The sequence below is a fragment of the Coccidioides immitis genome (assembly GCF_000149335.2).
Source record: "Coccidioides immitis RS genomic scaffold supercont3.4, whole genome shotgun sequence".
In the NCBI taxonomy this organism is placed as follows: Eukaryota; Fungi; Ascomycota; class Eurotiomycetes; order Onygenales; family Onygenaceae; genus Coccidioides; species Coccidioides immitis.
The window spans coordinates 2,350,908-2,376,142 of NW_004504311.1; the positions used below are offsets into that span (position 1 = coordinate 2,350,908).

Sequence of the window (25,235 nt, forward strand, 5' to 3'; positions counted from 1 at the left end):
CGCTCATCAATTCCTGATAGTGCCGGCGCGTCTTCAAACGCGTCCCCAACAGCATTGACGGAAATCAGAGCAATTTGAATGTCACATCCTCAACACCGCCATCACGTACTCTGAAATGACGAGATAAAGAAATGGGTTGTTACAAATGGAACAATGGCGGGAGCGTGGCTACGTCCCCGACTCTGATGACGAGGATGAACTGGACATTCTTCGGGGGCCTGAACTCGAGGAATTAGACGATGATGACCCATTACAAGGCGATACTGGGCTGTTTGCTCGATCAACAACGGCGAATAAGGATTCGAACATTGCCCGTCTACAAGCCAGTTTTACTAGGTCTGAGCAGAGTGAACCTCCCTCATCGCCGGATGAACTACACTTTGACGAGCATCTACCAGCCCGAGCCCCGGCCAGACCTATTGTTAAGGCCTTCACAACGTTGAATGATGATTTTGATGGTGACGGAGAGGGGTCCTCATCCCTTTCGTCTCCCCCATCCACGATCACCTCCCCGTGGTCAACCAAGAGCGCCCAATTGGACCAAAGTCGAGCTGCAACGGTCGAAGAACATCCAAACGAAGACGTTATACAACTCGAAGAAATACCCGACGATATTCTTCCAGGTATTCATGAGCATCACGGCAGGTCTTTAAGACAACGAAATGCTATCCAATTGCATCCATACCTTTTGGAAAATGCTCAGTATCAAAGGCTGCTAAAAGCAAGAGGCTTACAACCCGTCCGTGTCAACATCGTTGACCATGCACCTCAAAAGGATTCAGATGAGAGTCAAAACCAGCTCTATCAAGATGCAAACGCTCTGCCTTCAAGCAGTCCGGACGTTTCTTTCCATTTCCCACCCTCGTCTCCTGGACCAGTAGAACCGACCGATACCAGACGTCCTCCGCTACGTCCTTCGTCGAACCAACCTCAAGTCGTTATTCGCAAGTACAGCAGAAAAACATACGGCCCTTCCAGAGCAGAACGACACGATAAAGCCTGGCAAAGCAATAAACGCCGCAAAATTTCAAATAGCAACGAAGAAGCCAGGGCCACTGTCCAGGTTTCATCCAGCCAGGACCAGGTCGCTGTGGTCGATAATGTTATTAGCCGTTCTCAAGGAACCAGTATTTTTGATGTACCTCTCTCACCACCGCCTTCTGGCAGCCTCTCGTCTGCACAATCATTTCAAAGTCCACGAGATGCAAATGAGTTTCGCTTTCCTCCTGGAATGACACCCCCCACCGTTGCCACCCCAACCACGGAGACACGCTCAAGGTCGAACGGTGTACAGACCATTTTTGCAGAGCTTTTGTCAGAAGCCGAATCAGAAAATGACATTGAAACGGTTCAGCAGGCCGACAGTGACTCGACTCCAGAGACCTCAGAAGCGGAGTCTACCGAATTAAGAAGAATAAGGCGAAAAATTAAGGGCGTCCTTCCCGCCTCATGGCTAAGACTTGATCTTCAAGAACAGGAACAGAAAGCCAAAGAGGCATCCAGAAAGGAAGCATTGAAATTCGCCAACCGTCAACGAGAAAATGCCAAGGGTATTGCTCGAAAAATATCTAGAACTGGCAATGAGAGGATCAATACAGGTGGCTCCCGTGCAACTGCCTTTCTGATATCTGACGATTCTGGCTCTGATGTAGAGCTCGCGGGATCCGTGAAGCCCTCTTACCACCCGAATACAACCTCCAGACGGCCCAACGGACTGGAGAGTCTCGTGATGGATTTAGACGACGAAGATGATATTCCGGAAGACAATCGAATTGATTACATGTATCCTCCTGCACCGCGTCATTATATATCATCCGATAAACGCGTGTCATTAGGCCCTAAGGGGGGCAGGAAAAGAGAAAATGATTCTACTTCTAGGAGAACCCAAGGCTCAACCCGCAAACCCAGGCGACAGGCAAGGATTACCGATACTATAAGTAGGCGAGACCGGTCAGAAAACAAGGTCCCCAGGATACCTAGACTAGGTATACTTGATGCTCCGGATCTCAAAAACAGACCTTCACATTGCCAACCCCAGTTCCTCCGGATTGCGGCTCGTTGTGCCCGAAGAAGGTGCAATTATGCACGACAAAGTCAGAGCCGCAAATTTTTCCGATTGGGTAATAGGGATGACACGCAAGATATTAATGAAACGCTACGTGCATGGAGAAACGGGACGATAGCACAGAATTGCCTTGTCAGTTGGGAAAGCACGAAAGAATGCCCCCCAGGTTTACAAATACCGAGCAATTCCGATCCTACACTTCTTCAGCGTGGCCCTAGCGACGTTAATGATTCTCTTGATGTACCAATGGGCGATTCTCCCTCTAACCGTCTGGATGCTGCTGTGAGTGGTAGAGAAAATATCGACCGGACATTCCACCAACATGAAATGGATTCGGTACGAAGTCGACCGGCAACGACACCCAAAGCCAAACAAAGCCGACTACCTCGCCATGGATTCGTTGTTTCCTCTTTTAAGCGACGTGTTCCAAGGCCAGTGGAAATGGACAGCAGCTCCAAAGCATATCTTAGTGGCGGAGGCGCTTCTTTCTCCTTCCAAAAGACGCTCTCCACGTTGAATGCGGACTATAGACAGCTGAACAGAAATGATCGACTTCCATTAGCAAGATTCCTTTCCCGAAACGGTCGCCCAATGCCTAGGGGAACCGAGTCCATACTTCCACCTAAGGGCGGCAAAAGCATAACCCAAACGCTATTCCCTAAAACTAACACCTCCCTGCCCAGAGAGCCAAGGAAGCGAAGACCTCAACACATCGATTCGGAGGCGGTTGAGTATCGTCAACCTCTTGAACATGACTTCAATGTGGTTCCAGCGGATTCTGTGAAATCTGCTGAGATAGGCGAATTCCGGCCTTTAAGAGGTCTTCATCCAACGCTACAATCGTATACCGTTGACTTCGACACGTTCCCTCTCCAGGCCGGCACTTATTTCCACGAGTCTACTTTTATTGGAAGCGGTGAGTTCGCCCGGTCATTGAACTTGTTATCTCGGGATCTTGATAGGAATTGCGGTCAATCTACTATATTCGATGGTAATCATGTCTATCGATGGGGTACATGGAATGATACATTATCTTCCGAACTTGGGACCTTGCTGGAGAGAATCGTGGTCACCCCGACGAGGTCTGGTGCAAGGCATGACCATGCACAGGCTAGCTCTCCTTCGCACAGAACGCAACTATTACAACTTTACAGATCTGTCATCCTGTTTGCCAGCGATACACTTAGTTTTAGCGACCCCGTTGATAGGAAAATTTGTGTTGAGAGGTGCTTGTCTATTCTTTCTATATTACGCGATGGGACTCGATCATATACCCCTGACATCGAAAATTTGGAAGAGCTCGAATACAGTGTTCAGATCGAAATGTTCAACCTGGTGCTTGCGAATCAAATCCAACAAATTGCATCGCACGAACTTATTGCATCGAGAAAAGCGCTTGAAATCGGTAATGTGATGAGCGACTTTGCTAGTCGTGTTCTTCAAATGCTGCTAAGTGACTCCGGAACGTATTGCATCAGAAAGTTTCTCGAGGAAAACAAGCGTCTAGAGAAGAGAGAGGCAGGAATTCGACAGGAATACCCCCTTGTGGATGCATACCTTGTGACTCGACGCATTATTTACGCTCAGATTCAACCCACAAAACCAATGGCCAGTGACCCTGTTTCAAAAGGTCTCTGGGCATTGGCTCTCGACCGGTGCCTCGAAGATATTCGAGATTTAGAAAGGATCTGGCGAAGCTTATTTTCACTCCTGCCTCTCCACGAGTTTGATGAATTAGGAATTTTCCGAGTGGGCCTCCGATTCAAAGATTGCCAGAGTCACTGGGGTGTCGTCGCTCAATTGATATCAAAGGTCTTTGAGATATATAAAGTTGATGGTGGTGGGCAAAGCCCCTCCTTCAATAGATATGTTAGAGCGCTTTTTCATCGCTGCTTCCATTTGATAAAAGGGTGGGGATGGCAACATTGCATTCCTATACTTGAAAACCTCTTCGATTTCTTTGCACGGAATTTATTCCACAACCTCCGAAATGAACCTACATATGGATCCCCGACCTTCCTTAACGACCTTGATAAGTCGCCAGCCCTCGATGTCGATTCAAGTGACACTTGTTTCCACATATTTTTAAAAATTGTTGCAACGGCATTACGTTCCATGACTACGTTCCAAGATAAAAAGAAGATCCGAAATATCGCCTGGCGTTTGCTACCAAACCACGGCCGAGTTTATCCAAAGGACCAGCCTCTGCGTGAAGAAGATCTTGACGCTCTGCGAAATCATCATGATCTCCTATGTACACTTTATTGGTCAGTTCCGGACGGGTGTCGACCACGTCCAGAAACCATTCGACATTTAGTACATCCCGCAACGTCTCATAAAGAAGCGTGCAGTATTAATATTCATGCCTGGTCTAGGCTGGTAAGGTTCAAATTGTCCACAGGAGAGGAAGGATCAGGTCTTGTGGAGTTTGCCAATTGGCATAGCGACTTTACTGTGGAAATGCTGAAGCAACACTCGCTTGCTCGGACAGAACTGGAGAATGCAGTTGTCCTGGCTTCTACATTCGCTCGCCAATCCATTGAAAATGCAATCACCAAAAATCAGAGACAAATAGAGTCCCTCATCAACAGCGCTCTAACTGGCATGAAGAAAGCGCTGGAGACAGCCACGACTATGTCTCACGCTATGATATTAATGGAGAAGCTTCCTATCGAGAAGCTGCTGGGCTTGTTCAATCCATCAGTGAGGCGGCTGAACGGAGTTGTGTGCCAAACCTTAGAGTTGTTGCATGCTTATACAGCCATGGGAAGGCCGCAGACCCAGAGGTCCCAGGTGTCGGTTGATACCAGTGAGGACAGTCAAGATTATGGTGATTGGACCGGATTTGAAGAAATATACGATCAGCAGATGAACGTAGCGGACCCTGCGATTACCTACATAGACACTGTTATTCGGCCTGCGCTCTCTCGATTTGTATCGCGTGTCTTCGGAGAGGACCAGACGCCCGACGATTCTCTGCTCACGACTGCAATAGATACATGGGTAGAGGTTGCAAATGTTCTTGTCAAACATCGATTGCGACAATGGGATAGTTACCTTAACCTCTATGATGGAGAATCTTGGGCATCCCTGAGAATGACCGACCAGACAAGGAGGTTTATGCCATATTTCCTTGCAAGCCTCATTTGTAAAGATTCTGGTGCCCTTTCTGAATGCCGATCTCGAATATTCAACCACTGGATCGAATCGTTAGTAGAAAGGGGTTCGTTGCTTAAATTTCAGCATAGCTTGACCACTGCTATCCTCAACGGGTGCCACGGGGATCCTCTCTTGGACAACTTGCCGTTTTCAGTGCATAAAGCGAGTGAGCGATATGCCATATCATTGGATGAGTTTTGCCAGAGGAGAATATCACTTCTCTCGTGCCTTCTCTCGAATATGCGGGAGCACCTAACCAAGCTCGAGGAGAGGAATCAGCCCGACGTGTACTTGCGCAGCGAATACTGTGAGATAATTAGAACTTTAATGGCCAAAATGCGGCGGAACTATGAGGAGCTTGGAAGTCCCAATGGCTCAGGCCATGGTTCCTATGTGGGCTTTGTTCACCGGGTAGTCGAGTTCTTGCAACAACATTCCCAGAGTATATGCCCCATAGACGAATTTTTCATGGACCCAACCACATTTCCGCTCCCTGCTTCTGACCCGACTTATGTGGTTGCCAAGATGAAGAGCTATGGTACTCGTTTGTCAGTTGTTAAAATTGCGAAACAGCTTGTTATGTTTGTTCAGAACGTATGTGAGCGAGCAGCGGTGGATGGCCACCAGGTTTATCTCGTGGACCAGGTTTATAAAGCGATGGACCACACGTACAGTGAAAAAGATCATGGACAACCATATCTCCGTTCGTTTCTCTTACAATGCGTGTTTCCTGCCTACGTTGAAAACGCTTTTAGCAATCCAGTCGGCTGGATTTTAGTACGACCATTATTACAGTCGACCAGCCGTATATTCTTGGATCTATTATTAGACGTGGACACAGCACATCATCGGTATATCTCTCTCATTGTGGAATGCATACTCGCGTACTTCGCCTCCGTGGACCATGCACTCCGACTCCTAACTGATCATCCGGGACTCCTCGAGGAAGCGTCAGTCCTACTCACACTCATCTCATTCTTGGAAACGATTCTTGCCTCTCTACCACTCATCGATTACCTTTACCGCATCTCAGAGAGTGCCATTCCATTGGTGTTGTACGTGAGTTACTTCAAACAATTCATCCTCTTCGCTGTGTCTTCGCTCTTCGATCCGTCCGCCGCCAGAGCGCCTGATTACATTGAGTTCACTGGCAATAAATTATCAACTACGCCCGCATTTTTCAAAGATATTCGAGAATTCGCAACCAAACAACTCCAGAAATCTCTGAGGAATGATTGGTCTTTGCACAATGGGCAATACTTTGTACGAAGGGGAATGCAGAGTAAAACGGTTATCGTCGATCCGGCCTGTCTTAACGGAGATGTGGCGATGGCAGGGTTCGTGAACACCGCAGAAGTATTTTTTGGTGTATTGGAAGGGTTACAGGCATTTTCATCAGTAACCTGCTGTTAAGACTCCCAATGTAATGATAAAGTTATGATTGCAATAGTAAATATTTATTAGCTTCCAATAGATATCGTGAATGAGATATGACTGAATGGTGATGTACGCCTTGTAAAACACGAGTCCATTGAAGTAGGTCTGCATGTGTAGTTAGTGTCGCGTGGCATGAAAAGCCACAGCATTCCCTCGGGGTCACGGAAGAGACAGCTTCCAGTTGAGCTGAGCTTTGAAAAAAAAAAAAAAAATAAAAATAAAAATAAAAAAAGAAAGAATATGGACAATTCGCATTTACCAGCCAGCCGCCGTTTTGCCCCGTTGCGGTTTAGCGCCGCCCGATCGGGTTTGGCGCCTGGCGCTAGGCTCGGCGTGGAAAGTTCCGCCGCCCGCCGCTCGAACCGCAACCTACATCTATAAAAGGCCAGTGTGTTGCTTGACGGCCTCACCCACCTGCATTTCTTTTTCACTCACGCTCACGCTCTCGCGCTCGCCGGGTTTGCCTTGGGATTGCCACCCGCGGCCACCCGATCCCTGCTTGTGCTGAGTGCTGGTGACTCCGCAACTTGACTGTTCTGCCCCACGCTTGTTTGGGGGATGGGCTTTGAGTGAGATGCCGAGGCCGGTTGCTGCTGCACCCAAGGGTGTTCCCCCCCCGCCTTTCTCTGGCTTGCTTATTTTCGGTTCTCCTGTACTGCTTGTGAAGTAGCGGGACAGAGGCTACGCAGGCGTCCGCGCTGGCCGGGTCGTTCGATTTTGCCTCATTTCAGCACACTTTTGACCCTGCGTCCGTGGTGTGAACGCTTGTGGTTCCCAGCTCTGGATTCAGATGGTTGATGATCTGCCTGGCACCTGCTTGCCTCGGCCATTTGCTGGTGTCTCTTCAGTCACTTGGAGTGTGCAGGCGTCTTCCTCCTGGGGCTAATGGCTCAATGGACGTGATTTCAGGTTCCTGGTTAGGCCAACCGCCCGCAGTACAGTGTGGTCTTGACAGGGATGGCCCGCTGGCTCCATCCAAAGGCCAGTGAAGGGGGGGAAAATGCCTCACTGATGTCTCACTGCCCCATTTTCTCGCGCGTCCCCACCAGCGTTGGTTACTTTGGTGTTGTATTGGCCCCCGTGGCCAAGCAGTGCAAGAGAGGCGGGCGCTGGCGAGTCTTGAGATGCCTCTGGATTCTTGGTCCAGAGCTGAATGGTGGAGACTGTTGCCCCCTTTCTGCTTGCGGAAATTGGATCTTCCCGGGAATTCCAGGTGGCATTGGTGGTAGGTGTGGTCTGGAAAGGCCAATGGTGACTGTGGCTCTATCCTGGATTGGAACCGGGCGTGCGTCTCAGCCGAACAAGGATCAGATTATTGCTTGAAGAGTGAATGCGACAGGCTGTGGGATGCACTTGGTTGGCGAATGTTGGAGCTGTGGTGGGACTGGAGTCATCTAAGGCTTAAACTCGAGCCTCTGGCGATCGCAAACTGTTGTCTATCTATAAAGTCTTCCCGCTCTCTGATGCTCATGGTCTTGTGAGTATCTGTGTGCCCACCCCAAATCCCCCAACTCTTCTGCACACTTCCCCTTTCCTCACCGGCCCCTTTTCCTCTGTTGCCTTTTGCCCTTTTTCTCTTGCCCTTTTTCTCTTGCCTAACCCCCAAGCAATGGTGGTCCAGCTTGATAACATCCACTTCTATCAGCCCCCTTCCCTCCCCACCTGTGGCTGCCAGCTGGAAGCCCAGCCCTCACACCGCTCCTGTGGCCCCATCCTTTTGACATGCTCGTCCCCCGAAGCCTCCAGTCCCTACGCCTGCGGCTCACCCAAGTGCAGAACCAGATGCAGTTGGTTCATTTGGGACCCCTGTGCAATATGGGCGGCTGCAGGACACTACCAGCCCGCTCAATGTGTTTGACATTGAGCTGGCGAGGATCTCTGCAGTGGACAGTGCTCCTTTAGCAGGCCAAACCATCGAGGCCGGTGGTAGTGAGGGGTTGTGTTTTGTGACCTCAGCTGATCTTGAACAGAGCCAAGGCTCCTCAGCTGTTGGTAAGTGGGAAACATGGCAGGATGGTCCTCTGTCTAGCTCATCAGGCTGATTGATGCGCGACTCCAAGTGACCTCCAAGCTGGAGAGAGTGTGAGCTGGTTGTGGAGATGGGGCCACGGCTGTACCTCGGTCCATTGCCAATCGCCAGGTCCCCCGTCCAGTAGATGATGCTGAAGTGGCAGCCGGGGATCTGGCTCTGCAGGAATTGCTGCCGCCACAGGCCGGCCGTACACCAGCCTCTGGCTCCATCTCAGAAGCGAGGCAAGCTGTCCCTGGTGAGCGTTCGCGCTCATTATCCGCGCTGACCTAGCGTGCTAATGTACTGCAGGATGGAACCCACTGCCACAAGCAGTGATGCCGCACGCTCAGATGCGACTGTTATCTGCAGCGTCATGCCGCCGCCATCGGCCTTGCCCACCACCACATTGCACGCCCGGGATACTACTCCATCCAGCGGCTCCCGCCATCACGCAGTTATGCGCCGTAACCCCAGGGCGGTGGCGACGGTTCCGGTGGGCCAGGAAAGGACGTCCGTGCAAAAGGCCAGTACAGGGGACAATAACAACCCTACAACTGAGCTCCCGGGCGGATCCATCTCACGTGCGAGCTCCCTAAGCACTACTCGTGCCTGCGCCTCTGATACTCGAATGACTACAAGATTCCCGAAAAGCACCCAGATATAAGGCATTGGCCCTGGATCAGTTGCTAAAGCTTGCAAAAGTAGCTGGTCTTCTGCATATATATGTCAAGAGCTCAAGTTTTTGAAGTTACTAGACTTGCTGATGCGTTGTTGTTACTATGTTGTAGTCTTATGGGGGACAGAAGCAATTGAGATGAATATTAGCTTCTCAGTCACTTCACCCTCTTCAATCCCTCAGCCCTCATTGCAATTCCCACTATTGGTATAACAGCGTGTTGTTTCCCCAATTTTATGTTATATCTCACCTCTTATCCTCCACTTCTCATCTACCTTGTCGGGTAGGTGGAACTCATGTCCCAGACAATGAAAGGAGTCTGGACAAAGATTAGTTTTGTGATTGTGGGTTTCCCGCAGGACGCAGATGACCCGGACCCCTTATGTAAGCCAAAGTGGACCTCGTAAAAGTCACGTAAGATTTTTTTTCTTACCTTTACCAAGCATTTCCCAAGCAGTTCGCCGGCCCCCCCTTTTCGGCGAAGATGGCTCATTTACGCGATAATGTGAGTAGATTTAGCTGTTAAATGTGTTATTTTGATGGAATCTGATGAAAATTGATTAAAAAATAATTGAATTGATAGGCCTACTACCAATAGTATCTTAAGAGTGTTGCCAGTGGAGAGATTGTCCTGCCTGAGTACACAACAGTAAGTAACACAATCATTTGCTAATCAGTTACCAATCAGTTAATAACTGATTATACAGATGCTGGGGTCTGTTGTTCTACACTATAAGGAGGTCTTCTGCCGGGTAAAGGACTGCTATAAGGCAAAGATAGGTTATTCCACAATTGGTTGGCAAGCGGCTACTAATCAGTTGCCAATTGATTAGAAACTGTTTTCGACCAAAAAGGTTGGTCATCAGATGTTAGATTCATATAAATGAAGCAGACATTGCTAATCAATTGCTAATCAATTGACAATCAATTCCCAATCAATTCCCAATCAATTCCCAACCAATTAATATATCTGAAGAAAACTGTAAATAATTTGAAAATTCAAACAGCAGAGTACGGAGTACACGTATGGTATTTATAGTACTGAAGGTGCGACTTCCTTAGTAAGCGTCACGTGACCTTTACGAGGTCCGGAGACTTTATTTACGAGGTCCCTTGACCTGTATCCTCGGTTTCCCGTGCCTCCTCTCTTTTGATTGGATGACATAAGCTCAATTAAGTACGCGCGGACGCTGGAGCCAATGGCTGCCTTGGTTTGACGCGTCCGTCACTCTTCTCTCTGTAACTCCACAACAACCCAACGGGTCCATAGGCACACGAAACCTATGAGCAAGTGAGACTGGCCCTGGTTTGGTGGAGTGACATAATCAATCGATTGATTTGAAAGAGCTGATCATGTTCATTGGTCAGAAGCTGATCTGCATCAACACCATCCATTCAGTTTTCTCTCATTCAATACAAGTACAACTACGGAGTATTCAGACAGCAGATTCAACCTCAAGCTCAAACCTCTAGCTCCAGAGTACCATGTCGAAATTTATCCAATCCTATACCACAATCCCAAAGGAGCTCTTTCGCCTGAACAATGGCCCAGCTGTTCGTCTGCGTGCATACCCAGGCCCTCAGAGGCCAACGGGCCTCTTCGACCTACTAACGTACAGTGGAAATGTCAGGCCGAAGGCGCTCAGCCCAACCACGTACATGGGTGAGAACTTACCATCAATATGATTTGGAAGTAGTAGACTAATATGTTCTAACCCTGTGTCCCTCTGTATTTAGCACCCAATGGAGCTTCGATGCGACCCAATACTCCAAAGATGCATAGGCTTGTTGACGCCCTCAGAGGAAATTCAATTCGCATTTATTCAATACCTGCAGGTTTGTGAGACTGCAGACCCTTGACCCATATGTACCTGGTCAAGTTCTGATGCAAAATAGGGAGCCCTATTCCAGATGATCTGATTCTTGTTCACGAGTTCAAGGATCATTATTCCCTGCAAGCACGGAAAGAGATGACTTTAGATGGTGAGCCAGAAGTCTGAAGAAATGCACGTCTGTGTATTAACTGCCTTAGATTTGAATACTAAAATCACATGTTTTTTGGGGGGAAGGGGGAAATGTTTAACAAAGGAAGAATGGTTGCGGCTGTATCCGGAGCCTACAGAGACTGAATAAAGGGATTGCATGTCATATGTACTTGGCAAGCCTGCTTTGATATAATGTAGACGGACAGGAGTCCATGACACCCACTTCTGCAGAGATCAACATTTGAATACTCTATCTCTAGGCATTCTTTGCATACCAAAGTTTGATAATCCCTTCTTCAACTACAATTGGAGGCTTAACTGGGCCTTTGGGAGTATATCTTCCACATCAACTTGTTCAGCTATCAGTAGTATGTATGATTGCCATGTGGGATAGCTCTGCGTGGCTACAAGTGAAGCGGGCAACACAAAAACCTTCAGTTCTTCATGAAAGATTCCATATATCATCCAACCTTGGTTTTTGATCTGTTCTCATGTTTTCTTGTAGTTTTGTCCCGGCTGTGTTAGCTGTTGAGCTTCCGGGTCTCGGACATGCTAGGGCTCTCCACCAGAGTTTCTTCATTTTGAGACTATGTATAAAAGGATTCTGCTCTGACCGTTGTGTCCCTTACATATGTTTGACATCTTTTATTTGTAACTCAGGTATCCTGGTATCGAGTTGGTTGCAATTTGTTCATTGGTAATGGGAATCTATCATCAGCAGTCGGTATGTTGATTCCTGCCCTTGATCGTATACTAACCTTTTTAGTAATTTGACGCATTTAAACACATTTAAAGGTGCTAGACAAGCTATTGCCAATAGTCGCAAGCCAATATCTCACGCATCCCAGAGAGAAATAGCCTGGACATGCGCAACGGTCAACACATACCTTGATCGGTGATTGGTTGCTAATACCAATGTATTCCACCACCGAATGCCCGCTACCACTGAATGCCGGCCCCATTCAACACGGCCGAATTCAATGAATTTGATGGATTTACGAACAACCACGGATTTAAATTTAATTAGCTATTAGGAATTAAAAGAGTGTATTCTCTGGAACATAGAAATTAGTATGGTTAAGGAAAAAAAGGATTGTTGGGCTAATAGAGCGACTGGAGCGACTGGATTGCTGGTTTTGTAGGAAATCAGGCAAGGGAGTGTGAGATTCAACCTCAGAGGTTGACGCTGTCAAATTACCAGAAAGGGAAGTTTGTATAGTGCTTAGGGTGTTAGATTTAGGTGCAGAAGCCTTCATCCGCTGCTGCTTTGCTTGTTGAGAGGCCTTCTCTTTGGCTGCTTTGCGCTTCTGGGCCTTCTTCTCCTCAGCCTCCTTCTCATGCTGTATATGGGCTGCTTCTCTTACTGCCTTGCGTTCTGCCACTTCCTGAGCCTTTTGCTGCCTCTTAAGAGCATGTTGGTGTTTGAGTTCCTCGGCCTGAGCACTTTTAATCTGCTTCTCAAGCTCTAGTTCAGTGGCATGTTCCCGAGCGGCAGCAACCTTGCTAGGTAGAAGAATTGAGCCTGACCAGGGAGTTCCTTGTTGAAAAGGCCCATGGCCTTACCATGTTGACGGCGCTTCTTGTCATGGCGTAAGGCTTTGGTAAGAGACTAATTCTTGTGGCGTAATAGCTCCTTCTCAACAACCAGTCTCTCACTAGCATGGATAATCTTTTCAATATTCTCTGAGAGAAGTGACTGGCAAAGGTGTACTTTTTTGATCTCCCGGTGAAGTCCTCGGGCAGTAGTAGGTGTGAGAGGTTGAATAATAGTAGTTGGATGAGTAATTGACCGCTTCTTGAAGTTATTCAAGAGCTTATTAGGATTGAATGGATAAATTCCAGTAGCGCTGCAATATTCTCTGCTGTAAAGGACTTATTCCAAGCAGCATGAAAGAGCTTCCAGAAATTGTGTTTTCTGAACAGCCCTACATCAAGAGGCTGTAAATGGTGTGTTGAATGCGGCGGAAGGACTGCAAGTAGGATCCTATTATTGTCTGTGTAATCCACATATCTCATATTAATATGAGATGAATGCCCATCAAGTATTAGGAGTCTTCTTCCACGGCCGGCCTTTGCCTTTGTATGGTGGTCAAAGATTTGCTCCAGCCATGTTAAACCAAAATCATCACTACTCCAGCCAGTTGGAGATGAGGCAAAATAGGCTGTTTCTTCATCAGGATTGTATTCATCAAGCCAGCTGTTCTGTACATCACCTCCTCCCTTGTAAATCAGTGCCGGAGGGTTGGAAGTTCCGTCTGCAGAGATGGCAGCTTGTAGAGAGATGAATTCCTGATTTCCATCTTGAATTGCTGTGATTTTTCCTGATCTGAGTGATTCTGATGGAACAATTTGCTTTATACAGTTCCCAAGGCCAATTAGGAAGCCCTTTTCATCAAAATTGTATATATTTGATGGTTCAATGTTGTATTTCTTGATAATCTCATTCAACTAGTAGAAAAGAGCTCAGATTAGCACTGAATAGTCTCCAACTGCAAAAACAACAAAAAAATAACAAAACTAACATGATTATAGAAGAGTTCAAAGTATAGAGTTATCTGCAATCTTCCGCTTTGAATCAATTGCACAGAGATAAACGCTCTTCACCTGGTCTTTATAGCAGCTGCAGAACTGGCTTACCCAGTTGATTCCAACTGGCTCACCTGTCAACTCAACCACAAGATTTCAAATGATTTGAGGCGTAGGAGCAAGGCCGCGAGCACTAAGACAAGATATATGCTGAAGAAGAGTCTTTTCTTGCGAATTTGTCAGTTTTTTGTGATGCCGTGAGATTGCTTCGGAGAATGCAATTGTTTTGCCTTTATGGCGTCGCGCCAACGTTCGCCGGTCAGTATTGTACATTTTTGCAAGCTCAGTGTAATTTTGAACCTCTTGCGACCTCAATTCTTCAAGAGCTAATTGAATTGCTTCTTCGTTGACCATGCTGTTGAGGTTGAAGCTGGAAGGAAGCGTTGCGCTGAGGCATTCAGTAGTAGCGGGCATTCAGTGGTGGATTACGAGGTTCCAATCGGGTCACGTGCTAGCGAAGTCTGGCTGGAAATTGTTCAGGCAAAAACTCAAGATCAACCTCCTGTATACTTTATAAGTGACCTGCTACACAAAAGTAACATTCTAAGAAGTAATGTTTCGAGCTTTCCTTCATACCACTTCAGCGAGGGCTGGCCTTAGTGCAAGCCCTTTGAACCGTCGCAGCCTGTCATATGCGTCTCAACACTCAGTATTTCCAGCTACATTATACCGGTTTCAAATCCACCGTAGATCAGATCTCTATGACAGACGGCTAGAGCAAGACGACTGGGAATATGAAGATGGAGTTGAGGTTTCTGAAGACGATGGACTGGTGCGTCCGAAGGTTGCACCGCGTGGTAAGTTTATTGGTGTTCTCTGCCCACTCTCTTGTCTATCCATTTCACTCATGCTATTGTAGTTTCAAACGGAGCCTTGTTTATGCCGAATACGCACTTTATGCAAGAGATAACGCGAAGATCCTTCGATAACTACTTGGATGGTGTCGACAGTGGCAAGCCCACGGCTGAGCCCCATTATCTTTGCATCCCGCAAGGTCGGTTCGGACCTTTGACCGTTAAAGCCGGATGGAGTTAACAAATTTATTAGGGACTTCCATCCCAAATGCCTTGACTCTATTCCGTGAACAGGCGTCTCGATTCTCCCTGCAACCATCGTATCCCATGACATTGGCCGGTATGTCGGCGTATTATAATGATGAAATACTATTACTAAATCCAGCATAGCGTTGAACGAGGCTCTCACTAAGTTCTATTCTGAGTCTGGTCATGTCATTGCCGCCGAAGAATGGTTGGATAAGAATCCGTATCATGAGGCGGGATTTGATGATTCTGAGGACTGGATGAGCAAGTGACAGATCATGCTACAATCTTGGTTCTGCCTGGGACAATGAATTGTGTTAGTGTAGTCCCTCTGAGCAATTACCTAGCTGCTCATTCTGTCCAGGCGGCAAGGAGTGGGCAGTGTATCCAGTACTATTGTCACTAGCAAGTATTACGTGAAATAGAAACATAATAGCTGACTGTTGAAATATGGCTGAAAACATGAGCACAGCAGCACCTCCTATTTCAGGGATTGTAGCATATCCACCATGCCTAGCCGCCTAATCTAGTCCTTGTCACAACCTTATTCGGTTGCTTGAGGATACCGCTGCTGCCGCTCTTCCTTGGTCAAACATTCCCCCTTCGAGTTCAGAAAGTCCGTGATTTTGGCGTTCAACTCTGGTTTGATAAGTATTTCTCCTAGCTAGATGCTAAGTAGCGTGTCTCACCTTCTACTGTCATCTCTCTGCTCGCCTGCAATGAGTAATGATCACCAAATTCATGAACAAGGATAAGGTCATCGGAGTGTTCAGTTCCTGTTTCCTCTCAGATCAGCTCAGGCTAATAAAACAGAATCTGCAACAAACCGGCAGGAACTGAATAAACATAGACAGTAGATCCCTTGAACGACTGGACAAGGTTCTGCTGCGTTACAGAATTCGGGCGCATTGAAGCACCATTTGGCCCTGGACAAAAACGTTAGAACTCTTGTCATTATTACAGTAAGGGGGGCTTATCGTCACATTCATATGTGTCAGGATTCAAGGCCTTCGGCTGGGCCTTTCCAGCGATCGTCAGAAGGTCAAAGCTGCGCTGCGGTCTCAAAGGGCCCGGCTGAGCTCGCAGGCGCACAGTCGTGCTAGTGTTCAAACGGAACAAGTCTTTTGGAATTTTCTTAAAGGACTGGATGAACCTGTTGTAAGACATGTTTTGAGCTTGGCTAACAGACAGAGAGTATATGCAAAAATTCAGTGAGTGACTTGTATATGTACGGAGTAAACGACCATCATTTCTTTTAGCTGGTCACTGAGAGAAGGAAGCTGGTATTTATGCCACCATTCATCCGCATCCCTTAGCCACCAGCAGGAGAAGTGGCCAGAGCCTCTTGTTACTAAGAATGAGATTGGCTGTCCCTTTGAAATCAGCAGCCACTAACTATCAGTGAACAGGGACTTGTTCAGACACAGGAGTTCACCATTGCACAACTGCAATCAATGAGGTAAAGATTGAAGTAGCCCGGCTGCACCACATGGAACAACGGTCCCATCCCAGCGAGCGCCAGTCTTTGAGCACCCCCAACCCCCCCTCTCCCCCCCTCCATGACGCTGGATTGCTCCCTTCCGGGGTTGCTGCCTCAACTCAGATGAGTGGAGAAGCAGCCCATCAGACGAGGAAGGCACTACTGCCTTTGTCATCTCGCAGTGGCATAGCAAAAGCCGGCACCCTTGGCAGCCTCGGAAGGCCCCTATTCACTACTCTGCAAGTGTCTAACATGTAAAAAGACCCAAAGGAGAGAGCCTGTGTTGTCTCCGGGGCCTTGCGAAACTCCATTGACTGGATGTGGGCAGCCGGCCCTTGCAGCTCATGCCGCCTGTTAAGGCAGGCACCAACCCGGGGTGCATGGACCCTGGCGAGGAGTTGAGGTTCGCAAGGTGATTGGGCTGAAGGCCTGCATCAAAAATTTGCGTTGACATTGGAAGGACTGGTCCGCATTCTAAGAAATGCTTCTTAGTGTATCAACCACTGATCTGAGCAACCCATTGGCGAATCATGAAAGACTCTCCCAGACCACAAGGCAACGGAAGCTGAGACTGTTGCAAAAAGGGAAAAAGAAAGAAAGAAAGAAAAGAAAATGATGTGTCATATCAGACACACTCAGGTAGCGGGGCCAAAGCACCAATTTTGTCTTGGCACTCCCCCCTCATATCTTGCGACGGTGCTTCAGGAAGGCGGAACCCAGGCCCCAGCCAATGAAAGGAGGAGTCTGGACAAAGGCTGACAATCTGATATTCACAACTCTTGATTGGATGTCATAAGCTAAATTACGCGCAGACACTGAAGCCAATGGCAGCCTTGGTATGACCACATCACTCCTGTCACCACATCCTCAACAACTCAGCTGGTCCATTGCCGCTGTACTCTATTCTACTGGCATAAATGTGTCCAGTACTCCGTACCTCTCCACAAGGATTGCTTGTGTTGGTGGACCCCGCAGCATAAGCGCCGGAACACTGACCTCCACCCAGGGCAGACCATGCCGTATACCCTGAGTACCCTAGCCAGCAGGAACCATGTCAAGAAGGGCAGCTTGCTCCGGACAATTCTCCCGAAGAAGCCATCGCTGAGCAGCTATATGTTAAAAATGCCGAAGACCCCATTCCAGCTGACCCACAGGAACTTCCTCTTCCGCCTCCAGATATCTGGGGCACTTGGGGGAGGGGCAAAGATGAACCCTGTCAAGAGGCGCAATTTACCCCAGGCAGTCCTCCTGAAGATACTATCGCTGAGCCGCTAGAAAATGTCAAAGGGCCTCTTGAGGAGCCTACCGCGGATGTTGTTGGAGGACCTGTTCTAGCTGAATCAGAGGAATCTCATTTTCCACCTCAAGGTGCCTGGGATCAGTATTAACTGACTTGAGTTCTCATAATGGCATCCGCTCGGCTTCTGATGTTCAAAAGATACTAACTATTTTGAAACCTCCTTCATCTCTCAACTACATTCTCTGATTACACCCAATTCCTAATCTAATATACATGTGAGACTATTAAATACACAGCAACTATCTGTGAGGATCGTACGTGTGGATCGGCGTGACAATGAATCTATAGGAGGAATTGTACGTAGAAAAAAGTACGCGAGGTAAAAGGTCTGGTATTGGCAGCTATGTATGACTTGTAGACAAGATTGCCACTGGCTCCCAACAAGGGGTTCGCGCAGTGGCGGCCTTTTATGTGTGCTCGCGAGCACGTGACTTAGTGCCTCGCGAGGACACATGTACTCCCAACAGCTCGCGAGCCCAGGCCCTGGGCCCTCGCGGGTGTTGTTCGTCCGTGTAAGGGGTTTGTGATGGAGGACTTGTATGCTTGTCGTTCACTAAGCTACCTAAAGGGGAATCTCAGCTAATCTATGTGGGTCATGTGAGTGAGGTGCTAGTTGGATTACCTAACACCCCCTCATGCAATGAGCTCCAGCAGCAAGCAAGAGCCACAAAGATCCAAAGCTTCCAAATCTCTCAAATCTGTAATAAAAATTAATTACAAAATTCAGATTTATTTCTTCTTTAGGCTTAGCTCTGTTTGCTGTAATACAGTATTTTCATTGACTTTACTGATAAATCTTTATATTTTCTTGTATTAACCTGTCACCCCTATTGTGCTTATGAATTGAGTGTAGAGATCCATTATGAAAGTCTTTATGAGCTCATCAGCTTTATTTGCATTGCTTTTAACATACTCAATCAAGATTTTATTCTTTTACACCCAGTCTCTTAGCATATGATGCTGAATCTTAATATGATGTACTCTTCATGTTATAGCTTCAGCTTTGGCTAAGTTAATCACTCTCTTGTTGTCAACACTTAATTTAGAGCTTCTTAGCTTTACTGAGCCTTCACTAATTACTCTGGTGTCTATCAACAGGTCAGTGATCTAAACCAGTTCACAAGCAGCTTCACTAGCTGCCAAATACTCTGCTTTGATTGTAGATTTCAAGACAGACATCTGGCACTGTAATCTCCACAATATTGGAGCTCCATTCATAATAATAATATAGTTACTGGTGAATTTGTATACAGGGTCAGCTTCAGTCCAGTCAGAATTCAAACTGGCTGCTGGTTTCAAGCCTTCAGAATTTATATCTCTTTTAAAGACTATTTCTTTTAATTTTGTGCTCTTGAGATAGTGTAGAATCTACTTGAATACTGTCCAGCTCTCTTTATTAGACCTGCTGTTGAATCTTGTCAGATAATTTATTGTGAATATAATATCTGGTCTTGTACACATAACTAGAAACTATAGAGAGTCCAGATCTTTTCTGTAATTTGTAGACATGATCTGTTCATTAACTCTATTTTTGAGAGTCTGATCTGACACAAATTCAATGCTTATTTCTTTCTTTATTGGCATTTTGGAAGATTTACAGTCTTCTATTTCATGTTTGCTCAGTAAATTCTTAATATACTGTTTCTGGTTCATAAAAAGATCTTCATTTGGCTGCTTTTAAATCTGCATGTCTAGATAACAGTCTTGTTCTGTAATCTTCTTGATCTTAAAGCATTTCTGAAGCTTCTCAATAAGCTATTCTATCTCAGCTTCATTGAGTCTCATTATACAGCAGTTATTAATGTGTAGAATTAGATAGATTTGTTTCCTCTTATGGTAGAGTAACTCTACATTATATGAAGAGATCTGGAATCCTAGAGATTTCAGATAGTTAGTAGCTGCTTGATACTAAAGTCTAGCAGCTTGCTTTAATCTGTAGAGTCTCTGATATAAGAGCTCTACTAAGTTACCCTGCCTGTGCTTGAATTCAGTGAGTAGTTAAACATATACATGTTTATTCTTTGAAAGAGTGCTATTTAAAAAAGCTGTCACAAAATTAAAGACTCTAATCTTTCAGTTCTTGACTGTTGAGATAGTGAAGAAGACTCTTGTTGTAGATTCACTAACAACTACTGTATAGATCTTCTTGTAGTGAACATCTTCTTGCTGTTCAAACCTGTATATAATTTAACAGGCTTTGAATTGTACTGTATCATCTGTATTGTTGAACTTTTTATCAAATATCTATTTGTTAGAGAGAATCTGCATTTCAGGTTTCTTCTTGACTAGAATTCAGATATCTTTCTCTTGTAACTTGAAGACTTTAACATCTAGAGTCTTCTTTTAATAAAGCTACTTTTTGAAGTATTTGGCTTTGGTGATGAATTTTGATATGTCTGTGTGTATGCTGAATACTGGAAGCTTAGCTTTATTTGCTTCTTCTTTCTCTGTAGTATCTGAGAGAATTTCTTGCTCTTTGTCCAGGTATGTGAGCTCTAGAGTCTTTAATTTACTGTTCACAAGCTTCTTCATAATTTCTGGCTTCTTCTTCACAAGATAAGCTAGTAGCTTGTGTTGCCAGCTATTTAATGAATCTATATAATTGTACTCCTTTAGAAGTTCAACATATTTGGCTTTGGTTAGTAAATTTGTGGGGGTTTGATCCAATTTTTTGTTGAATATAACATTTTGTGAGATCATTATACTGTTCATTTCTGGGTTTCAAAGCCTGTAGATGTACATGCCATGATATTTTACAAATTTGATCTTCTTGAATCTAGATTAGAGCTTTAAGAATTTGTTCAAAATCTTCATGTAGATGTCACATTCTCATCTATAAACTCATCTGCAATAAGGTTGGTGATCTGTTCAGACTTTAAAGAGTGTCAACAGCTTCATGTTCTTGCATTTATATAGAGGCACTGAGATAGGCAATAGATTCACCATCATGAAGACTGTAGTGAGAGCTTTACTTCATAACTTATTGAGTAGTTCTGAGTCTATAAGTATGCTTCTTGTCTGTTTACAGAGAAGTTGTATTTCTTGTTCACTTATTCTATCTTGTTAAGATGTATATGAGTATATAATCTTCTGTTGTATACTCTTGCTTCTGTAGAATTCAGCCAGTTGTTAGCTCATTAATTCAGAAGGTTCATCAGACAGTATAGTGTTAATTTCTTGTTCAGTAGATGCTTTAATTATATTAATCCAGTTCTTCAGAGTTTCTGGAGCTTCTATCTGCTTCTTCAGAAGATAGATTCATCTGTATTATGTGGTATTATCTATTATAAGTAGGAAATACTTCACTTTATTATAGCTTGAAGAATTAGAGTCTGTAGATAGAGTACAGCTGCCACCTGCAATATCAATAAAAATTTTAGCTCCAGACTTTATAGAGTGTGTTCTAGATTCAAATAAATTGTAAGCTTGCTTAGCTTTAGTACAGGTTTTACAGAACTCTAGCTTCTTCACTCTCTTTATTCACATTGCCATTCTCAGATCTCTAGCTAGAATAGCTATATCATGGGTGTTGAGATGCCTCTAGCATTTGTGCCAATTGGCCATTGTGTTCTTCTTGATTTCTGGTGTTTTTGCCAGATGATTTAGTGCTAAAAGCACATCATCTTTATTCTCTAGAGTTACTGTTACATAGCAGGGCTTTAGAAGTTTTGTAGGCATTGAAAACACATATGCTAGTAAATTGCATATTCTAGATATTTGTAAAACTAGAATGTCATCTTTATTAAGTACAGCTTCAAAGCTCTGTGTTTTATCTGCTGATTCTAGTAGAAAGATGTGTTCTTTATTAATATAGAGCTGTTCTACTGTAAAGTCATCTTGTATAAGCTTTTCAAAGCTTATAAGATTAATCTGGAGGTCAGGCATGATTCTAACCTTCCCAATACTCAATTCACCATTGTTGATTTAAATACTGGCTGTGTCAAATTCTCTGGTGACTGATTTTGAATCATTTGCCATAAGCAGTTGTGTTGTATAGCTCTTTGGGTCTATTTGAACTAGATCTATATATGAGATTACATGGAATCTGGCTCCAGAGTCAAGAATTCATCTGTTTGTAAATTTGTGAGCTTCTCTTGTAGAAAAGACTGCTTTATAAACTGAATGAATCTTGTCTATTGCAACTGTTGTTGCTTTCTTGCTTTTATCTTTAGAGTCTTTCTTAGACTTGTTAGGCTTTATATTCTTGTTAGATTTGCAGAATTTAGCTAAGTGGCCAGGTTTGCCACAGGTATAGCAGTTCTAGTTTTGTGGTAAGCTCTTCTCTGGATTGAATTTGAAGTTTGTATTCTTATAAGATCTTTGAAGATCTGAGCTTGTTATTGCATTTATATTTAGTCTTGTAGATCTGTCTTTCTTCTGGTCTTTCTTGAGAATTTAGTGAAGAATATTCTTCAGTAAGTCTTCCAAATTCTTCTTCAGTAGATTTGTTCTGCTCTGGCATGCCATATCAAATCAGTTCTGTATGAACTCTCTTCATCAAGATGTAATATTTATCTTCAAGATATCATGTAAAGTGTGATCCAGTTGCTTGAACTCTAATCTTCTAAATTTTCTATAAATTACTAGAAATCTTTCTATATAATTTCTTTTTGAGCCAGTAGACTGTAGTATTATTCTCACTAACTCTGTCAATAGGCTTTTCTACTGTATCTCAGGTCTCTCTTGAAAGACTGTTCTTACAGCTTTCCAGAGTTTGTAAGCACTAAGACTATCTGATTTCTTAAAGTGTTCTCTGGCTTGTGCAGATATTATACTGTTAATTAAGCTATATAGTCATTTATTCTGAATGTTTCAGTATTATAAAATTTTTGAGTTTTCTGGCTGTGGTGAGATCTCTTGTCTTTCCAGAATAATTTTTTCAGTATTTACTTGATAAGCTATCTTTAGAATGGCTTTGCTTCATGCTAGATAGTTACTAGCTCCAGCCAGGATTATAGACTTCTTTACTGTTTTTAAGATCTTTATGAATTGATTGATTACTTTGCTGGTTTGCATATTTGTATCTATAAGATTGCTGACAAATTCTTCTAGTTCATTCTCTTCTTGTTAAGCTTCTTGCTCTGGGTTCTCCTGCACTGTTGCAGGTGTATTTGCAGTGCTTTCTTGACCTGACAAGAGACTTATTTGCTGTACCAGCTGTTATACTATCTTCTGTTGTTGCAGTATCATTCTGCACAATATTTGAAGTTCACTCTCCTTCCTAAGCTCCTGCTTGTCATTTGGTGGGCCATCTCTGAGCCTACTCAACTATCTAAACTTGGTTTGAAGTGTAGAGAAATTTGTTGGAGTCTTCTGATTAAGAGTTCAGTGCTCTGGTTTGTCTGTATGGTTCACCATGGCTTTAGTGTTGCCAGGTGCTTGATTTGCTTGCTATATGCATTTAACAGGTGTTTCACTTACTTTCTGGTTAGATGCCAGAAAGCTACAGAGTTCAACTTACTCTCCAGCTCAGTACTAGAAAGCTACAGAGGTTTGCATATATAGAAGATGTCTACTTCAACATATACTCTCTTTAGTGCTTGTAAAACCTTATTATTTACAAGAATAACTGTTCAGAGTATTAATTATAAGCTTCAATATTTAATTAAGCTGTAAATTAATCTTGTACACTTGCTTTTCAGCACAAAGAGCTACAATCTGATGGAGAACTTGTATGCTTGTTGTTCACTAAGCTACCTAAAGGGGAATCTCAGCTAATCTATGTAGGTCACGTGAGTGAGGTGCTAGTTAGATTACCTAACAGTTTGTGGGCAAATTCTTACACTATCTTGAGCAGTCTCAAGCAGATACTCTCAGAAAGATCTCAGTTTTGGCTAAGAATGAAAATCACAATGGTGGGCAGAGACAAGAATGTGTGCAATAAATATTCTTGGCATGACATTACAGATGCATTGTATGTAGTATAGAAAGTTCACACCAATTGCACTGCTTATTCTGCAGATATCAACTATCAAAGTGTCAAGTAAGACACTCTGAATTATAGAACATCTGGCTGCTAATCTTATTCAGCTACTTTCTGTCAGTGAAGCACTAAAAGCATGCATATAGGTTTGAAGTCTTTTCAATATGTTCTGCAGTGAGATGTAAGAGCTCTTCATGTGATGAGAGATTTCTTTTATTCTTGCCATTATTCTTGAACTAGAGTTATCATAAGATTCACTGCTTTCTGCAGGGGGTTGTGTTGTCTTCAGGTGCCTGTTATTATGTATTCATGTGACACTCTCAGATCTTTGGGGTCAAAGGGTATCACAGTAAGTAATAACAGATTGGGGTAGTAATTAATAGTCTAATGGTACTTCAATTGAGCTGGCAGTCTTGCTCTGATGACAAAGAGTTTCCATGCAGGTGTAACAGAGTCAGAGCAGAGCTATAGAGTCTTCTCAAGAGTAGCAGAATCAGGTACAGTCATACAGTATTACAGGACTTCAGTAGTATGAAAAGTAACCAAGATATGAAAGTATCTGATTCAAAGATATCTAGTAGATAAGTAAGAAGATTAATTATGATGAACAAGTTCATTAAATCTCTAATAATAAGTGTTCTTATATATATGATGCTTCTCTGGTGATAGTTCCATTAAGCTATTCTATCTGTTCTACTGTAATATGTTTGCTATGTTCTCTGATCAATTTTATTGTGCTTGATGTGATTGATCAGCTTATCAGTTCTGATTATATAATTCTTATCTTAAGATTCTTCTGTAATAATCTGTAATTTTATCTTATCAGATATTATCTAATTACTCTGTGTGTTCTGTTATTATACTACAAAATTCATAATATTATTTTCTTCTTTTATAATATATTGTCTCCAACTGCTCTGTCTGTTACTTTTTAGAGTATAAAAGAATATTCTTTCTTTCTTGAGTTTCTGGTTTTCTCTTGTCTTTCTTCTTAGTGAGTATTCTTATGATTTTCTTTTATTATATTGTGTGAGAATTATACATGTGGATTAGCAGGACAATAAATCTATAGAAGAAATTGTACATAGAAAAGAGTATGCAAGATAAGAGGTCTGGTATTAGCAGCTATATATAACTTGTAAACAAGATTGCCACTGGCTCTTAACAAGAGATTTGTGCAGTGGTGATCTTTTATGTGTGCTTGTGAGCACATGACTTAGTGTCTTACAAGAACATATATACTCTTAACAGCTTGCAAGCTGAGACTCTGAATTCTTGTAAGTATTATTTGTCTGTATAAGAGGTTTGCAGGTGAATTCTTACAAATTTTTCTTTCTTGTAAGTCTTGATTCCTCAAGACAGCTGTCTCATTAAAAATCTTCATGAGTAGAAAAACAAAATCTCTTGAGAAAAATACTTTTTTTCTTGTAAGAAAAAAAGTACAGCCTCACTAGAGATATAATATTAATACAACTCTAATAACACAACATAATATAATAACACAACAGAGCTTAATAACACAACAATATATAGAGAGTCTCTATTGTTCTTACTAGCTTCATGTTACTATTAG

General features: G+C 44.0%; 7 protein-coding genes across 7 annotated transcripts; 6 read left to right on the plus strand and 1 right to left on the minus strand.

Moving 5' to 3' along the window:
• Nucleotides 1-65: 65 nt before the first annotated feature.
• CIMG_05124 (uncharacterized protein) lies at nucleotides 66-6,637 on the plus strand (the record flags this gene model as incomplete). Its single annotated transcript, XM_001245682.2, has 1 exon — nucleotides 66-6,637. The coding sequence occupies exon 1, from the start codon at nucleotides 146-148 to the stop codon at nucleotides 6,635-6,637; it is 6,492 nt and encodes a 2,163-aa protein (XP_001245683.1). The 5' UTR covers nucleotides 66-145.
• Nucleotides 6,638-8,574: 1,937 nt separating this feature from the next.
• On the plus strand, nucleotides 8,575-9,521 carry CIMG_05125 (uncharacterized protein). The gene is made up of 3 exons (XM_001245683.2): nucleotides 8,575-8,653; nucleotides 8,722-8,928; nucleotides 8,982-9,521. The coding sequence occupies exon 3, from the start codon at nucleotides 8,983-8,985 to the stop codon at nucleotides 9,334-9,336; it is 354 nt and encodes a 117-aa protein (XP_001245684.2). The 5' UTR covers nucleotides 8,575-8,653; nucleotides 8,722-8,928; nucleotide 8,982; the 3' UTR covers nucleotides 9,337-9,521.
• Nucleotides 9,522-9,656: 135 nt separating this feature from the next.
• Nucleotides 9,657-10,181, plus strand: CIMG_13422 (uncharacterized protein; the record flags this gene model as incomplete). Its single annotated transcript, XM_004446104.1, has 4 exons — nucleotides 9,657-9,732; nucleotides 9,792-9,853; nucleotides 9,947-9,997; nucleotides 10,056-10,181. 4 exons carry the CDS (start codon nucleotides 9,657-9,659, stop codon nucleotides 10,179-10,181), a joined length of 315 nt encoding a protein of 104 aa, XP_004446161.1.
• A 427-nt stretch (nucleotides 10,182-10,608) lies between these two features.
• CIMG_05126 (uncharacterized protein) lies at nucleotides 10,609-11,565 on the plus strand. Its single transcript, XM_001245684.2, has 4 exons — nucleotides 10,609-11,011; nucleotides 11,086-11,184; nucleotides 11,245-11,331; nucleotides 11,381-11,565. Exons 1-4 carry the CDS (start codon nucleotides 10,834-10,836, stop codon nucleotides 11,479-11,481), a joined length of 465 nt encoding a protein of 154 aa, XP_001245685.2. The 5' UTR covers nucleotides 10,609-10,833; the 3' UTR covers nucleotides 11,482-11,565.
• A 2,863-nt stretch (nucleotides 11,566-14,428) lies between these two features.
• CIMG_05128 (uncharacterized protein) lies at nucleotides 14,429-16,037 on the plus strand. Its single transcript, XM_001245686.2, has 4 exons — nucleotides 14,429-14,716; nucleotides 14,779-14,913; nucleotides 14,967-15,053; nucleotides 15,104-16,037. Exons 1-4 carry the CDS (start codon nucleotides 14,473-14,475, stop codon nucleotides 15,229-15,231), a joined length of 594 nt encoding a protein of 197 aa, XP_001245687.2. The 5' UTR covers nucleotides 14,429-14,472; the 3' UTR covers nucleotides 15,232-16,037.
• On the minus strand, nucleotides 15,504-16,126 carry CIMG_05129 (uncharacterized protein; the record flags this gene model as incomplete). The annotated part of the gene is made up of 4 exons (XM_001245687.1): nucleotides 15,504-15,598; nucleotides 15,649-15,735; nucleotides 15,787-15,885; nucleotides 15,943-16,126. The coding sequence occupies 4 exons, from the start codon at nucleotides 16,124-16,126 to the stop codon at nucleotides 15,504-15,506; spliced, it is 465 nt and encodes a 154-aa protein (XP_001245688.1).
• A 657-nt stretch (nucleotides 16,127-16,783) lies between these two features.
• On the plus strand, nucleotides 16,784-17,827 carry CIMG_05130 (uncharacterized protein; the record flags this gene model as incomplete). The annotated part of the gene is made up of 2 exons (XM_001245688.2): nucleotides 16,784-16,842; nucleotides 17,446-17,827. 2 exons carry the CDS (start codon nucleotides 16,784-16,786, stop codon nucleotides 17,825-17,827), a joined length of 441 nt encoding a protein of 146 aa, XP_001245689.2.
• Between the last annotated feature and the right edge of the window lie 7,408 nt (nucleotides 17,828-25,235).